General features: G+C 40.5%; 1 protein-coding gene across 8 annotated transcripts in view; it reads left to right on the forward strand.

The window, feature by feature from the left end:
* The window catches only part of STXBP5L (syntaxin binding protein 5L), a 350,034-nt gene that overhangs the window by 185,954 nt on the left and 145,364 nt on the right, over positions 1-18,716 (forward strand). For all 8 annotated transcript variants that reach the window (XM_063446146.1, XM_063446149.1, XM_063446159.1 and 5 more), the window contains exons 10-12: positions 4,783-4,937; positions 9,490-9,562; positions 11,307-11,454. In XM_063446146.1, coding sequence (XP_063302216.1) covers positions 4,783-4,937; positions 9,490-9,562; positions 11,307-11,454 — 376 coding nt within the window. The remainder of the gene's footprint in view (positions 1-4,782; positions 4,938-9,489; positions 9,563-11,306; positions 11,455-18,716) is intronic.

An 18,716-nucleotide genomic window follows, 5' to 3' on the forward strand; every position in this document is an offset into this window, starting at 1 on the left:
GTTGTTTAGAGAATCTGCGCTCTCTGTATCTGAGTTCTTAGTAGAGCCATGGCCAGTGTCTCCGTTACAAACGGCACCGATACTTCTCTATTGTCTCAGAGATGGCCACTCCATCTGTTAAAGACTTTCCATCCAGCTTATTCCCCAGCAGAGGGGAGTCAGTTCAAATCATTTAGTAAATTTAAGAAACAACTATATTTGTTGATGAAGTGATGATATTTCATACTTACAGAGTACCACGTCAATAATTCCATCAACCTTCCAGCACACAAAGATTATTATAGTGGGATTGCGTTCCAGTGTGAGAATATACACAGAGCACTTGCAGCAATATGATAAAATGTTAGACTCAAATTCTGTAGGCCTTGATTTAATAACCATCACAAATCATTCAATACTGTTAGTAAAACGTTGCAAATTATGTAGCTACAAAATTTTCCATAGACTTTAATGGTGACATATGGATACATCATTCGAAAGTTTTTCTAAGAATACTGAATCATTTAGAAAGCTGTAACTGAGCTAGCATTGTTTGTCACACGACGTGCAATAGATTCTGAGCCGAATCTGGTGACCTGAAAAAGTAAATGCTATTTCTCCCATACCTCATGCAATATGTTTTCACTGTCTCTTCTGTTCAAAGAATATCATTTAACTAATATTGGTTAACCAGCAGTGCACCTAGTGCAGACAATGACAAGCTAGGGAGGCTGAATATTGAGTTTACCGTGAAATAATCAGGATTGAAGAATCTGCCATTTTTGACCTTTGGGGTGATAATTTATCATTGTATCCTTTTTAAATGAATGGACTGGGATGGGTGGGGGGAGGGTGAACATGACTTGGTAAGCAATTGCTGGCTTAGATATTTAAATGCAACAGATTTATAGAGTGCTACAGTAAAAATAGAAATTTAACCATCACTCTCCACCACCAAATAGCATAATATAGCCCAACAATACCACGTCTCTCTCAGCTGTTACCCATGGTGGAGCGAGGCACAGAGGGGGCAATACTAGGGGCGTCCCAGGAGCAGCTAGATGTGGGATTTTTGTCAGACAGCTGAGTTAGGCCCGGTTCACTGAGGAAAGAGTCATAAGGCAGTATGAGTTGCCATCTTTAGTGGCCATAAGAGTGTGAGATGGTCCCCATTTGCACCTGTTGTTGGCCTTTCACAGGGTCTGAGTAACCCGACAAAACATAACTTCTCCATTTCAGTGTGACTCTACAGAGATCCTGCAGGAGTGTAAGCTGCATCGCCTCAAATTGTAAGGGGACCTTAGATTTGAGCACATACATGGCCTCCATTTTGTCTCAGAATACCTGAAAGCGGATTAAGACATCACAGGAGTTTAATGCCGGAGCCCTAGTAGACTTAGTAAGCTGGTACAAGCCATCAACTGGGGTAGCTGTATGAGGTTCAGGTCGAGGGTACTCTCGGTTGAGGTTACCGTGATGCCTCCTGGCGTCATAGTGCTGGTCTGCTAGTCTTGCAGCTTCTGTTAGGGTGAGGGGTTTTCTATCTCTCACCCATTCCTGTGCCTCTGGGGACGGACCATTGAAAAACTGTTTTAACAGCAGCAATTGCCGTAACTCCTCCATGGTGGTTGCTTGACTGGCTTGTATCCACCCCTGTTAGGCTTGGTCCAGTTGGTGGGCCCACTCTGCGTGGGAATCTTTCTCTGGTTTGCGCAACCCTCGAAACATGCGCCGGTATGCCTCTGGGGTAATGGCGTATCTTTCCAGTATAGCCTGTTTTACCCGGGCATAATCTTTACTGTCCTCCCTGGGTACAGCCCGATAGGCTTCGGCTGCCCGACCTGACAGTTTGCCTGCCAGTAAAGGTACCCACACTGCCTGCTCCAAATCATGCAAGTCACATAGCCTCTCAAAGTCTTGTAGATACCCATCAATCTCGTCTTCTCTTCACAGAACATTTTAAACGCATGGTATGGGATCTTAGGCTTTACCTGGCTGACAACTGAAGCAGTAATAGACTCTGCTCTGGGAGGAGCATCCTGCGGTCCGTGTGCCATCACATACTCCTGCACATCCGCCATCAGTACTGTCAGTATTTCCAGGGCTACTGGCTGGGGTAAAAATTCCATCATGGTCCTCATTTCCTTTTGGAAGGGGGTTTCTTCCATGGCTGGTGGGGGTGTAACTCTGCGAGCTCTGTCTCCCTCCATCAATTCAGCAATAAGCACAGCTTTTGGCTTATTGCTGGCTATCTTACCCCTGGTTTCCAATAGTTCCTTTAACGTCTGCCGTTTCAATGCAGTGTAGTCTGTCTCCATTCACCTCTGTGTTCGGTTCTTTCTTGTATCCGAATTGCCATTAACTTTCCTGTTTGGTAGTTTCAATTACCCGAACACCGCTTTTCGGCTGTAAGGTTGGATCCCGTTGTAGCGGAGCTGCAATATTAAATCCCAAGATCTCCCCTGGTATAGAAGGTAATCCAAAGTAAAGCGCTGGAAAAGAAGGCAATATCCCAAATCCCCCAGTAACCGGACGAAACGCAGTTCAGGGAGTCATCTGACAATTTTATTCACGGCTGTTAGCCTATGCATGCTCTCTATTCTAAAACCCACGAATACATTTTTACACAAGGTTAACACAGCTATTTCAGACAACCTTTAAATGTTCTGCAATATGACCTAAAGTGGCTAGGTTTGCCATATTTGTTAAACAGATATTGCATGTAATACTGTGTGCAATCTATGTTCTCTGTGGCACATGTTCGATTTTAAGAAGTCCCTATTTATTATTGCACATTTCTGAATGCTAAGTGATTACAGGAGCTGAGACACCGGTTTAGAAGTATCATTAAAAAGTGTTTTTATCCTCATAACATTAACATTATTCTTCTGATATGGTAGATAGAAAAACTTGGAGCCTTTACCATGTTGTGTAAACTGTATCCAACTATTTACCTTTTTATATGTACTCCTGATGGTATATTTCACTGTACAGTGAGGGAAAAAAGTATTTGACCTCCTGATGATTTTGAACGTTTGCCCACTGACAAAGATATCATCAGTCTATAATTGTAATGGTAATATAGTTAAAAAGTGTCAATCCGCAGTCTACAGATTACACTCACGAGAGGTAAGATGAATTCAAGCCCATCATGTAAAATCCAACAGGAAAGCTGTGTCCAATTCAGAGGGAACGTGTATCTTTATAACTTGCAATGGTAACAAAAGGCAAAAGATAGTACAGATTGTAAAAATAGAAAACACGGTTTATTTAGATTGCACCTACAGAAAAGTAGTAAAGTAAAGCTCGTCAGAAACGATTCGAAACATACGAATGGAGTCCTGGGACAAACAAGCCCAAAAAGTCCCTTGAGGTTAAAATAAGAAAAAACATCGACCTAAGAGCCTTGAGTAAAGCCCATAGGTCAGTGTTAGAAAAAAAGCCCTAGTGGCTCTTCCTAACGGGGAATAACCCACAAATGAAGTAATAGAAAAAGTATGGAACCGTAGGTCCCTAGTGGAAGAGTCAGTCAGAAATCCTTAACTTTAATAATCCTAATGGTATAGGCGATAAAATAGACAGGAACAAGGAGGCCAGGGTAGAAAGGGTGAGTGTGACTGGATACACACAGACCCTGATGATTCATTAACAGAGAAATATGTTGAAACCTAAAGATAAATTAAACTTAAATTAGGTAACATACAAAAGCTGTGAGGAAGTTTAAACTAGGTGGAGAGACCAGTAGGTAAATAGGGGAGAAGTGGGAAGAAGTCCTCTAAGCCAGAGGTGTAAAGCCTCCCTCCAATGCCTAATCCCCTGGGGGTCCACTCACTGAGAGGGGATCCTGTAACTGAGTACCTCGGCACTGTGACTATCACAAGTGCCTACCTGTTACCCTGCTCCCTTCCTGTCTAAGTAGCAAAGAAAACAATTAAATTAAATTAAATTAAATCAAATCCATATCGTGCTACCTAAATGTGCAATTGAAAAAGAAAATAAATAAAATAAAACTCGACACGCGTTTCGGCGTGCTAACACGCCGTCGTCAGGAGTAATTCACTGTAGTATAACTTTGTTCCTTTTATATGCGTTGTAACAGTCATGGTTATCAGGTGTGTGGTCCGCGTGTATACACCCCGTCACTCTACCCGCCTACTGATTGGTCCAGTCCGGACCATGTGACCGGGGGACGCACCAATGGGTGGAGTGGGGCCCACGTGGGGAGTCCGTCAGATGGAATGGGGGCGGTATGGGTGCGTCACCGAGTGACGATACCGTCAATCCTCCCACTCGATTGGACGGCGCCCGCATAGAGGGGATCTATGTGAAGGGAGAAAGGGGAGGAGGGATTATCGTGGTTTCGTTACCTTAGTAACAGTAAAAACAATCCCTTACGATCTCCCTCGTTCTCAGGGGCGGCATAGATGCTCAGTTCAGCACTTCCTCTATATTGGTCTAATACTATTTTGAGGATATTACCTTCCAAAAAGTATTATGTCCTTATGGGTATATAATGTACTGACTAAAAAGGAAAGAGTTCCAATATCCTGGAATGAGGATAATGGACATGCTGAAGATGCAGCCAAACTAGAATCATTCGTCTGTGAAGACTTCTTCAGGGACCTGATTAGGGCTGACTTCCTGCTATATAAAGTAAAGGTTGCAGTGAGTGTGGGGGGGGGAGGGGGGGACACACAAGTCTGGTGGTGAAGTCAAAGTTCAGGATTTGCAGGAGGAAGCCGATCCCTTGGGGTGATTCAAGAATGAAGATTAATTACTGTTTCTCTGCCTTTTCTCTCTCAGTGAGCCGTTCGTCATTTTCTCAGGTGGGCTTTCTTATGACAAAGCTTGCAGAAGGCCAAGTCTCACCATCATGCATGGGAAAGCAATCACAGTGCTGGAGATGGATCACCCAATCGTGGACTTCATAACACTCTGTGAAACCCCCTATCCAAATGGTAAGATCAAATCCTTCACTAACTGGCCCGTACTCTGTTACAGTAACAACTGATTGGGGGATTTAATTTCCCAGATTTGTTTGGTGGTTTCCAGCAGATAAAGAGTAGATTTTATTAAATATATTTCAGAAGACATATCTCTATGTATTTACACACAGGGTCTAGCTAGCTTTCACTGATAAGGCTGTGTTACGGGGACTGCTCTGAGACACTGTTATAAAAAGAATTTGAATCTATAGGCATATGGTGAATATATATGTAAATCACTGTATAAAACAGATAAACACACCTTTCCTTCAATGTATTTGATAGTGTGATGTGCCTTACGCCAATCAAGAGTGGAATAATTCTCCTATAGTTTATTGACTCTTCATGGCATGGAAGTCACTTGATTTCCCTCGATTCAGGTCACGGAGGTAGATTAGAGGTTACAGACAATGTGCCCTAGGGGTAAATCCATTGTTTTATCATATTGTTTTATCATTGTTATATCCATTGTCTTATCATATATGAACTATGGCGTTCATATGAAAACTCAAAGTATATTGGGTGTGTTGTAGCTACAGATTTGCACACATTATTAACTATAAAGGAACACTCTAGGGTCAGGACCTCAAACATGTATTCCTGACCCTATAGTGTTAAAAACACCATCTAGCCTCACGCCCCTGTCCCTTGCCCCCTTAAATATAAACTGAACAAAATTATAAATGCAACACTTTTGTTTTTGCCCCTATTTTTCATGAGCTGAGCTCAAATATCTAAGACTTTTTATATGTACACAAAAGGCCTATTTCTCTGAAATATTGTTCACGAATCTGTCTAAATCCGTGTTAGTGAGCACTTCTCCTTTGCTGAGATAATCCATCCACCTCACAGGTGTGGCATATCAAGATGCTGATTAGACAGCATGATTATTGCACAGATGTGCCTTAGGCTGGCCACAATAAAAGGCCACTCTAAAATGTGCAGTTTTATCACACAGCACAATAAATCAGATGTCACAAGTTTTGAGTGACTGTGCAATTGGCATGCTGACTGCAGGAATGTCCACCAAAACTGTTGCCCGTTAATTGAATGTTCATTTCTCTACCATAAGCCGTCTCCAAAGGCGTTTCAGAGAATTTGGCAGTACATCCAACCGACCTCACAACTGCAGACCATGTGTAACCACACCAGCTCAGAAACTCCACATCCAGCATCTTCACCTCGAAGATCGTCTGAGACCAGCCACCCGGACAGCTGCTGCAACAATCGGTTTACATAACCAAAGAATTTCTGCACAAACTTTCAGAAACCATCTCAGGGAAGCTCATCTGCATGCTCGTTGTCCTCATCGGAGTCTCAACCTGACTGCAGTTCGTCGTCGTAACTGACTTGAGTTGGCAAATGCTCACATTCGATGGCGTCTGGCACATTGGAGAGGTGTTCTCTTCACGGATGAATCCCGGTTTTCACTGTACAGGGCAGATGGCAGACAGCGTGTATGGCGTAGTGTGGATGAGTGGTTTCTGATGTCAACGTTGTGGATCGACTGGCCCATGGAGAAGTGCTCACTAACACAGATTTAGACTGATTTATGAACAATATTTGAGAGAAATAGGCCTTTTGTATACATAGAAAAAGTCTTAGATCTTTGAGTTTAGCTCATGAAAAATGGGGACAAAAACAATAGTGTTGCGTTCATAATTTTGTTCAGTGTAGTAAAATCTTACTAGTCTGCTGCTGGCTCTGCCCATGATCTGCCTGCTTGGCTGACATAATCAGAAGTGGTGATCTGAGCCAATCACAATGCTTTCCTATAGAAAAGCATTGGATTAGCTAAGACAGTTAAGGAGGCAGATCAGCGGCAGAGCCAGCACAAGCCAAACACAGCCCTGGCCAATCCACATCTCATCATAGAGATACATTGAATCAATGCATCTCTATGAGGAAAGTTCGGTGTCTCCATGCAGTGACTGGACAGTGACTGTCAGTCACAATGTGCAGCACTGCCCCAGAAAACACCTTTAGTAGCCATCTGAGGAGTGGCCAGTGGAGGTATACCTAGGCTGTAATGTAATGCCTTTTATCTGTTTACTGCAAAAAGCCTGAAGGGAATGATTCTACTCACCAGAACAAATTCAATAAGTTGTAGTTGTTCTGGTGACCATAGTGTTCCTTTAAGTGCAATAACTATAGGTCTGTATTGTGAGTGACACATTTATAATAAGTGAATTAATAATTATTTGCCTTTTATGTTTTACTTTCCACTTGACTGACAGAAATATGTGTTACAAAAGAACTCATTCTGTAAAATAAGACTTCTCGTAATGGATGTTAAAAATGTGCAGTGTATTAATAGAAAAATGTAGAATAAGGAGCGATTTGGGGTCCCCATAATACATTGATCGTCTTCCTTCTCACTTAGAAAAAGGTGCTACACTGACGGATTATAAACTCGCAGACATGGCTTTAATTATAAATCGCAATCTCCAAAACTCCTTGTATGTGAGCAAAATGGCTATTTTTTAGACTCCACAATTAAGGACATTTACAACATATTAATTAAAATAGATTCACCATAATGTTCATGGTTAATAGTAGCCATGGATACCCCTGCTTAAAGGAACACAATAGTCATCAAAACAACTTTATCTCAATGAAGCAGTTTGGGTGCATAGCCCATGCTGCTGCAGTCTCACTGCTCAATCCTCTGCCATTTAGGAGTTAAATCCCTTTGTTTATACAGTCCTAGTCACACCTCCCTGCATGTGACTTACACAGCCTTCCATAAACACTTCCTGTAAAGAGATATCTAATTTTTAAACTTCCTTTCTTGTGCAGTCTATTTAATTTAGAATTGCATATGTTCTGTTCTGTTTATAGCCTTGTAGACCCTGCAGGAGTCTCCTGTGGGTAATTAAAGTTAAATTTACAGAGCACGAGATAAAAACTTCTAAAGGAAGTTAACATCTGATCAAAAATTAAGTATTTTTTTTCATGCAGTCTGTGTGAGTCACAGCAAGGGGGAAGGTGTAATTAGGGCTGCATGAATAGAAAAAATGATTTAACTCCTAAATTATAAAGTTGTCTGTGAATCAGACAACTGGTCCTGTTACCTCCTGGTTTGGTTAGGTCAGTGGAGCAAAACTCAAGAGGCAGCAATTGCCCAGAGCACCTGCCTTGCAAAGACTTCTCATTGAGCTGCATTGGGACGTCTGTGATTGGGCAGCCACAGAAAGCGTCAGGCTTACACTTACCCTGGCTCCTGCACTGTCTGCCGACGGAGGTGACAGGACGCCAGTAGGAATGCAGTGCGGATAAGGGCAGGCAGGAACAGTCGTTCTGTGCTCTGTTAGTGTGTATACAGTAACTTTCTGTGCCTTGTCCTGTTTAGTTTTTTTAGATTCACCCCTGTGTTTATTTGCTCTGGACCTATTGCACTTTTGAACCTTGACCTCACCTGTTTACTCGCATTTGAACCTGGCCATCTGGACATTTGACTTTGGAAGGGACTGACTTTACTCTCGATATTGTCCCTTATTCCTAGCTCCCATCTTTGCCCACATGACACGAAGTCTGGGTGGGGATCGCTTGCAAAGGCTGCAGACAAGTGAACTTCATACCCCCAATGACAAGATGCATAATTAAAGGCATTGGAGTTGTAGCTACAAAACAGTGGTTTTCTTTTTTTTTTAATTTGGGCAGTGGAGTGTCTCTTTAAGTTGGGACCCATCACAGCTTTCTACTCCCATTAGAGCTTTTTTTTTGTTCTCATTGCATCCTTCTCCCATACATCTCATGATTGAAGAGAAAGAAGCGATTCTGGGCTCTGACAGGGTACTATGGACTTTTCCTCGGGCCCAAGGAGCATTTGTTGAGAATAGTTTGACTACTGCAAATTGTACTCTAGAAAAAAAAATAAGAAAACAAAACAAAAAACAAAAGGCTTTATTGTATCATTATTATTAGTGCCATTTATTTGTATTTTTTGTGTTTTGTGGCATGAACTATATATTTCTCGTCTTAGTGAATCAAACAATAACTGGCTTTACATGGGAAACTACAACAAATGCTTGGAGATTTTCTTAATTCACTGCATACAGTATAAAATAAGAGATATTACTTTATATAATTAAATCATGTTTACCAGCCTTTAGTGAATACGGTCCATAATGTGTTACCATTTGTCTCAGAGCAGCATTTCACCTGCAATGAGGTTAACCAGTAACATGTACCATCAGTGGTCGGACGTTCCCCTCGTCCTTGGCACAGTGCCAAGGACGAGGGGAACGTCCGACCACTGATGGTACATGTTACTGGTTAACCTCATTGCAGGTGAAATGCTGCTCTGAGACAAATGGTAACACATTATGGACCGTATTCACTAAAGGCTGGTAAACATGATTTACCACTGTGTCTCCATGCTTTGGAAGACACAGTGGTAACACTGTGTCTCCATGCTTTGGAATTCACCTTGCTGTGTAAATAATCTGTGAAGTCAGTATAATTATTGGATTAATCAGCGATTTGTGGATTATCGTATCATTTATATCTGGTTTTATCCTAGAATTCCAGGAGCCATACGCTGTTGCCGTGCTTCTAGAGAAAGACCTCATAGTGGTGGATCTTACACAAAGCAAGTAAGATTGGAATCAGTTCAGTGTTTATATTTATATTACTATCTGCATAGTTTGACCGTACCAAGATCTTTGTTTGTATTCCTCTGCCAGTCTGTCCTATTAGTGATAACAGGAGGCCGGGGCAGGGAGGTGCAATCTTCTCAGATAAACCCAATAACTTGTACAGAGGTAAATCTCCAGCTGTTGTAGAACTACAACAGCCATAATACACCTGGAAATGTATCAAGAATGTTGTAGGCCTCCAACAACTGGGGAGCTTCCTTTGGCCGCCATAGGTGTCAGGATTTGCCATGGAAGCTTTACACACCGGTGTCACCACTAACCAAGAATCCTGATAGTGGACAGGGCAACTAGATAGCTGAGTGACTGCACAATGGCTAATCTTTATCAGAAACGGGATGAGGCAGAATGTAGTGTCGATATTAGAAGTAAAGAGATATGTTCAGGCAGCACGGGGTCGTAGTAGAGGTTACTAGCTGGCTTTGGTACACGTGGAATCCAAAATTAGACACACTGATATTATAAATGACACTTAAAGAGCACAGGAACATCTGAGTGGAGTTTCTGTATTCAAAGGGATTTGAAATAGGAAGGGGAAGTCAGGTATGACATGTCACCGTCATGGAGTGACCCCTCCCATTCATTTAAGCTGGGTCCATCCTGGCCATGCCAAGTAATGAAGCAGCAGAGGACACCGCGGGACACAGACCATGTTGCAGATGATGCCCACCAATGCTTCTCAAGCAATTGCAGAAGGAACCTAAATCATATAGTTATCAGGAGGAACCAAGTCCAGAACGGAAATAACAGACTTTTCCTCTCTGCATTAAAGGCATAGTAAACCCAAATCATCATCGTACCCTTCTAGGCACAATGAGCAATGAGCCTGGGTATGGATTACAGATATTGATGTTTTATATCTACCTATATTTTAATTATGTTCCAATTTATTTCACATTTTCTCTTCTGTAGTCAATATTGTTGAACCTGAGTTTATTAAATCGGCCAAGGTTTGTGTTTTGAGCCTCAAACAAGGTTATATCAAAGAGTAAGGTTTTTTTGTAAGAGAATATTGCAGAATTAGCCAACATTAAAGGGAAAGTACTTGAAATACATTTATATAACAATCATTGAGTACAAAGAATCGATGTCCTTTCATCCCTTTATTGCTGTATATCTCTCATGGTTAAGATTTAGCTTTGTACTGGATTGTTTTAAGGTTCTGCACAGCCATTGTTTATTGGAAAATGAACCGTGAAGCTCTTGTGATGTAGAACCCAATGCCATGTTTGTGCCGTGGTTATTTATTAATACATATATATTATGATTTTTCTCTATAATGCATTATTCAAAGAGCTATGTGAATTGCACATATTTCCCCGGGCACAGCTTCTGTATTGTTGACCCCTAGCTTACCCAGCCCCAACCAGCTGAATGCATGGTAAAGTGGCACAGCGGGCATCCAAACAGCAGATTGCAGTATCGTAGCATTTATCAAATTTCATCTAGCACTGTACCAAGCACAGGGCCTCAGTGACACCACCCAAGGAGATGTAGTAACACAGAGAGAGATGTGGTCACATTGTCAGTACCAGTCTGTAGAAGGTTGAGCTATTTATAGGGAATGTTACATCTGTATTTTAATGAAAAATGACATTCCTGCAGCGTATGTTAGAGCTTCACAAATAATGTGATGGTATATAACACAGAATGCACTAACAGTCATGCCTTTATCTTCTCCTAGTTTCCCGATCTTTGAGAACCCGTATGCCATGGACATCCATGAGTCGCCCGTGACCTGTACGGAGTATTTTGCAGACTGCCCTCCGGAGCTGATTCCGGTGCTATACTCTGTGGGTGCCAAGCACAAAAAACAGGGTTACAGTAGTAAGGTATTTATTGCTTTAGCTGATATTCACATATATTGTTTGCTATGCCATTCACGGCAGACACTGCATATTGGAGTCATAGTTGAGCTGTCAGGTTTCTTTTTTTTATAGTTATTCTTTATTAAAATGTTCAAGTATAAAACACAAAACATACAATGATACATTAAACAAGATAAATATATAAACGCTCAGCACATTATTATTATTATTATTATTTGATTATTTATATAGCGCCAGCAAATTAGTAATATTGTATTTGATTCATTTTTTTTTTTTTAAAACAGGAGGTGGTGTGTGATCAATCTATATCTAGGACTTAGAATAGTTCATATAAAAAACATACCACAAGACAAAAAGTGCACTTTACAAATAAACAAACATAAAGACATAGGAGTTAGGAGTTTGTGAAGGTCAGATGAGCAGACTGAATGCCTGATGGAAGAGGTGGGTCAGACTGGAATGAATACCGGTATTTATCCCTCCCGGATGTTTGTACGGACCATTTATATTTACTACTATGTTTCCTTAATTCTATAAGTCTATTAAATAAAACCATAGCTGAATATATTTAAACTATTGTTGATTTTTTTCAAAACATTCGTCCCATAAGGGTGCATCTTTGTACCAGGTTCCACTTAATCCACTGAGCAATTGTTCCATCTTGACCTGAAATATAAGTTGATTTTTAACCAATAGCGAGGAAATATTATTTTCTGTTTTCCATTGACTTGAGATCACTATCTTTGTTGCTAAAAATAGATGGGCTGCAATTGATTTCTTAAAAAAAAGCCATAGCGGGCCAATCGAGATGAAGTAAAACGACCTCTGGAGATTTCGCTATTTCACATTTTCGAGTTGTAGAAAGTAAATGATATGACTTTCCCCTTAGATCTTTTATCTTAACGCATTCCCACCAAACAGGAAGATAATTGCCCATGGTTAATCTATATCTCCAGCAGGAATGATCTTTGTTAGGAAATATTTTATGAATTCTCTCCGGAAACCACTTTAAAATTAGATTCTATTCGATTTAGAGAGTGAGTGTTTTTGGTCACACTTCTTAGACAGCCCCCCTCCCCCATTCTTTGATATCTATTTTATTATTTAGCTCCTTTTCTCATACCCCTAGAGCTGTAAGTTTTATATCATTCATAAGTAATCTTATTAGAGACAAGGCTTTCGACAAAGAGATTTCTATGACTTAGAAATTAAATAGTAACATTGTCTTATCGACAATTAGTACAGGATTATACAGGTTCCATATAGTACAAGGTTATACAGGTTCCATATAGTACAAGGTTATAGTACAAGGTTATACAGGTTCCATACAGTACAAGGTTATAGTACAAGGTTATACAGGTTCCATATAGTACAAGGTTATAGTACAAGGTTATACAGGTTCCATATAGCACAGAATTATACAGGCGCCACATAGTACAAGGTTATAGTACAAGGTGATAGTACAGGATTGTGCAGGTCCCATATAGTACAAGGTTATAGTAGAGGATTATACAGGTTCCATATAGTACAAGGTTATAGTACAGGGTTATACAGGTTCCATATAGTACAAGGTTATACAGGTTCCATATAGTACAAGGTTATAGTACAAGGTTATACAGGTTCCATATAGTACAAGGTTATACAGGTTCCATATAGTACAAGGCTATAGTACAAGGTTATACAGGTTCCATATAGTACAAGGTTATACAGGTTCCATATAGTACAAGGCTATAGTACAAGGTTATACAGGTTCCATATAGTACAAGGTTATACAGGTTCCATATAGTACAAGGTTATACAGGTTCCATATAGTACAAGGTTATACAGGTTCCATATAGTACAAGGCTATAGTACAAGGTTATACAGGTTCCATATAGTACAAGGTTATAGTACAGGGTTATACAGGTTCCATACAGTACAAGGCTATAGTACAGGGTTATACAGGTTCCATATAGTACAAGTTTATAGTACAGGGTTATACAGGTTCCATACAGTACAAGGTTATACAGGTTCCATATAGTACAAGGTTATACAGGTTCCATATAGTACAAGGCTATAGTACAAGGTTATACAGGTTCCATATAGTACAAGGTTATAGTACAGGGTTATACAGGTTCCATACAGTACAAGGTTATAGTACAAGGTTATACAGGTTCCATATAGTACAAGGTTATAGTACAAGGTTATACAGGTTCCATATAGCACAGAATTATACAGGCTCCATATAGTACAAGGTTATAGTACAAGGTGATAGTACAGGATTGTGCAGGTCCCATATAGTACAAGGTTATAGTAGAGGATTATACAGGTTCCATATAGTACAGGGTTATACAGGTTCCATATAGTAGAGGGTTATAGTACAAGGTTATACAGGTTCCATATAGTACAAGGTTATAGTACAAGGTTATACAGGTTCCATATAGCACATAATTATACAGGTCCCATATAGTACAAGGTTATAGTACAAGGTTATAGTACAGGATTATGCAGGTTCCATATAGTACAAGGTTATAGTACAGGATTATGCAGGTTCCCTATATTACAAGGTTATACAGGTTCCATATAGTACAAGGTTATACAGGTTCCATATAGTACAAGGTTATACAGGTTCCATATAGTACAAGGCTATAGTACAAGGTTATACAGGTTCCATATAGTACAAGGTTATAGTACAGGGTTATACAGGTTCCATATAGTACAAGGTTATAGTACAAGGTTATACAGGTTCCATATAGTACAAGGTTATAGTACAGGGTTATACAGGTTCCATATAGTACAAGGTTATAGTACAAGGTTATACAGGTTCCATATAGCACAGAATTATACAGGCTCCATATAGTACAAGGTTATAGTACAAGGTGATAGTACAGGATTGTGCAGGTCCCATATAGTACAAGGTTATAGTACAGGATTATGCAGGTTCCATATAGTACAAGGTTATACAGGTTCCATATAGTACAAGGTTATACAGGTTCCATATAGTACAAGGCTATAGTACAAGGTTATACAGGTTCCATATAGTACAAGGTTATAGTACAGGGTTATACAGGTTCCATATAGTACAAGGTTATAGTACAAGGTTATACAGGTTCCATATAGTACAAGGTTATAGTACAAGGTTATACAGGTTCCATATAGTACAAGGTTATAGTACAAGGTTATACAGGTTCCATATAGCACAGAATTATACAGGCTCCATATAGTACAAGGTTATAGTACAAGGTGATAGTACAGGATTGTGCAGGTCCCATATAGTACAAGGTTATAGTACAAGGTTATACAGGTTCCATATAGCACAGAATTATACAGGCTCCATATAGTACAAGGTTATAGTACAAGGTGATAGTACAGGATTGTGCAGGTTCCATACAGTACAAGTTTATAGTACAGGTTATACAGGTTCCATATAGTACAAGGTTATAGTAGAGGGTTATACAGGTTCCATATAGTACAAGGTTATAGTACAAGGTTATACAGGTTCCATATAGTACAAGGTTATAGTACAAGGTTATACAGGTTCCATATAGTACAAGGTTATAGTACAAGGTTATACAGGTTCCATATAGTACAAGGTTATAGTACAAGGTTATACAGGTTCCATATAGTACAAGGTTATAGTAGAGGGTTATACAGGTTCCATATAGTACAAGGTTATAGTACAAGGTTATACAGGTTCCATATAGTACAAGGTTATAGTACAAGGTTATACAGGTTCCATATAGTACAAGGCTATAGTACAGGGTTATACAGGTTCCATATAGTACAAGGTTATAGTACAAGGTTATACAGGTCCCATATAGTACAAGGTTATACAGGTTCCATATAGTACAAGGTTATAGTACAAGGTTATACAGGTTCCATATAGTACAAGGTTATACAGGTTCCATATAGTACAAGGTTATAGTACAAGGTTATACAGGTTCCATATAGTACAAGGTTATAGTACAAGGTTATACAGGTCCCATATAGTACAAGGTTATAGTACAAGGTTATGCAGGTTCCATATAGTACAAGGTTATAGTACAAGGTTATAGTACAGGGTTATACAGGTTCCATATAGCACAGGACTATATAGACTCCAATGTAGGTGGAAGGGACAAGGAGGGGCAGGAAAGAGATCCTATTTGGGCAGTTCTATAACTGTGGTACTATTCCTATTATAGCTATCTGTAAATCACAGCAGTGCTCCAGGTATGTTGGACATTTTCTGTCTGGACACAGTCGTTTCAGACCTGGGTTTAATGATATAGAAGCTCGTTAAACTCTGGTTAATGTGGGAGAGCTAATGAGGAGTGGCTGTCCTAGATGTTCAGGTCTGAAAGGTTCCTAAACCTTCAACTCAGCCTTTCATCATTCTGAGACAAAAACAATGAACATACATCCTATAGGGAACATTCTAAAAGACGGGAAATCTGTATCTCTCCTTCCTGGCCAAACACATTGATTGATACTTTTTGTTCTCGAGATGTAACCCCCTGGTGGCTGGGTTTCTATGACATCCGGTACATGTGTTTGCAAGCTATCCTTGCAGTAATGCATAGGATGGCAGTAAAGGAAATAAAAAACATTTCTTAAGGATCATGTAAACACCATAACGTATTACTTGCAGAGTGCTAGCTCTGCGTCATGCTGAATATAGTGAAATGTAGCAAGGAGATGGAATTAAAGAGCCAGGTGTAAGCACATCGTATTCTGCTGGATTTTATCACTAAGAGGGACAGAATTAAACTGGATGCTAATCAGCAGATGGACACAGAGCCCCTGCCTGTTTAAAGCCAACGCTGTTTGCAGATGGCTGTAAGTGAAATCCCTGCTGTAAGAGATAAATTACTGCTCTGAGACATCCCCTATAATTAGTGCACGCCAGACAGACAGTCTCAGATCATCCACAAACATGTTATTATACACAGACACTGATTATCATCAAGACAGTTACACAGTAGCCTTGAATATACATTGTATACATGCACACACAGAATAGTTTTGCTAAGTGTAAATAATTTGGTGGTGAAGTAGCTCAGATGCTACGACCCAAAGCCCGCTTAAGGTTGCCCAAAGCCCTAGTCACAATGCCCTATTTGGCCTTCTCCTAGAGCCCTGGGCTTTGTTCTATGAATGTTGTGTGTGTGTGTGGGTTAAGGAGAGTGAGTATTGTGTTTGTGGAATAAGACTCAGAGCTTTTTTTGGTGGGGAAGAGGCTGAGTGTGCCTGTGTGTGGCAGTTGAAGTTTGTTTGTGGAGGAGTGTTGTATGTGTGTGTAGGGGCGTCTGAATGGGACTGTTTTGCCGCTGCCTTATGAGAAATCAGACTCTGCTACGATCTCCTGTTCCTTCTCGTTTCGTGTGACCATTTTACATGTTTATACATGCACCCCTCCCAAGTGTACCTGTTTAGGATGATCAGTCTCCTTTTTGGAACAACATCTTTTAGTCCCTCTTTTCCCACTAATGTGTCTGAGTGTATAACAGAGCTTCACAGCAATAATACTCCCAGTAATGTGCCTGAGTGTATAACAGAGCTCCACAGCAATAATACTCCCAGTAATGTGTCTGAGTGTATAACAGAGCTCCACAGCAATAACACTCCCAGTAATGTGTCTGAGTGTATAACAGAGCTCCACAGCAATAATACTCCCAGTAATGTGTCTGAGTGTATAACAGAGCTCCACAGCAATAATACTCCCAGTAATGTGTCTGAGCGTATAACAGAGCTCCACAGCAATAACACTCCCAGTAATGTGTCTGAGTGTATAACAGAGCTCCACAGCAATAATACTCCCAGTAATGTGTCTGAGTGTATAACAGAGCCCCACAGCAATAATACTCCCAGTAATGTGACTGAGTGTATAACAGAGCTCCACAGCAATAACACTCCCAGTAATGTGTCTGAGTGTATAACAGAGCTCCACAGCAATAACACTCCCAGTAATGTGTCTGAGTGTATAACAGAGCTCCACAGCAATACTACTCCCAGTAATGTGTCTGAGTGTATAACAGAGCTCCACAGCAATAATACTCCCAGTAATGTGTCTGAGTGTATAACAGAGCTCCACAGCAATAATACTCCCAGTAATGTGTCTGAGTGTATAACAGAGCTCCACAGCAATAATACTGCCAGTAATGTGTCTCCGTGTATAACAGAGCTCCACAGCAATAATACTCCCAGTAATGTGTCTGAGTGTATAACAGAGCTCCACAGCAATACTACTCCCAGTAATGTGCCTGAGTGTATAACAGAGCTCCACAGTAATAATACTCCCAGCAATGTGTCTGAGTGTATAACAGAGCTCCACAGCAATAACACTCCCAGTAATGTGTCTGAGTGTATAACAGAGCCCCACAGCAATAATACTCCCAGTAATGTGACTGAGTGTATAACAGAGCTCCACAGCAATAACACTCCCAGTAATGTGTCTGAGTGTATAACAGAGCTCCACAGCAATAACACTCCCAGTAATGTGTCTGAGTGTATAACAGAGCCCCACAGCAATAATACTCCCAGTAATGTGACTGAGTGTATAACAGAGCTCCACAGCAATAACACTCCCAGTAATGTGTCTGAGTGTATAACAGAGCTCCACAGCAATAACACTCCCAGTAATGTGTCTGAGTGTATAACAGAGCTCCACAGCAATACTACTCCCAGTAATGTGTCTGAGTGTATAACAGAGCTCCACAGCAATAATACTCCCAGTAATGTGTCTGAGTGTATAACAGAGCTCCACAGCAATAATACTCCCAGTAATGTGTCTGAGTGTATAACAGAGCTCCACAGCAATAATACTGCCAGTAATGTGTCTCCGTGTATAACAGAGCTCCACAGCAATAATACTCCCAGTAATGTGTCTGAGTGTATAACAGAGCTCCACAGCAATAATACTCCCAGTAATGTGCCTGAGTGTATAACAGAGCTCCACAGTAATAATACTCCCAGCAATGTGTCTGAGTGTATAACAGAGCTCCACTGTAATAATACTCCCAGTAATGTGCCTGAGTGTATAACAGAGCTCCACAGCAATAATACTCCCAGTAATGTGTCTGAGTGTATAACAGAGCTCCACAGCAATAATACTCCCAGTAATGTGTCTGAGTGTATAACAGAGCTCCACAGCTCCACAGCAATAATACTCCCAGTAATGTGTCTGAGTGTATAACAGAGCTCCACAGCAATAATACTCCCAGTAATGTGTCTGAGTGTATAACAGAGCTCCACAGCAATAATACTCCCAGTAATGTGCCTGAGTGTATAACAGAACTCCACAGTAA

The sequence above is a fragment of the Pelobates fuscus genome, chromosome 1 (genome assembly GCF_036172605.1).
Source record: "Pelobates fuscus isolate aPelFus1 chromosome 1, aPelFus1.pri, whole genome shotgun sequence".
Lineage (NCBI taxonomy): Eukaryota > Metazoa > Chordata > Amphibia > Anura > Pelobatidae > Pelobates > Pelobates fuscus.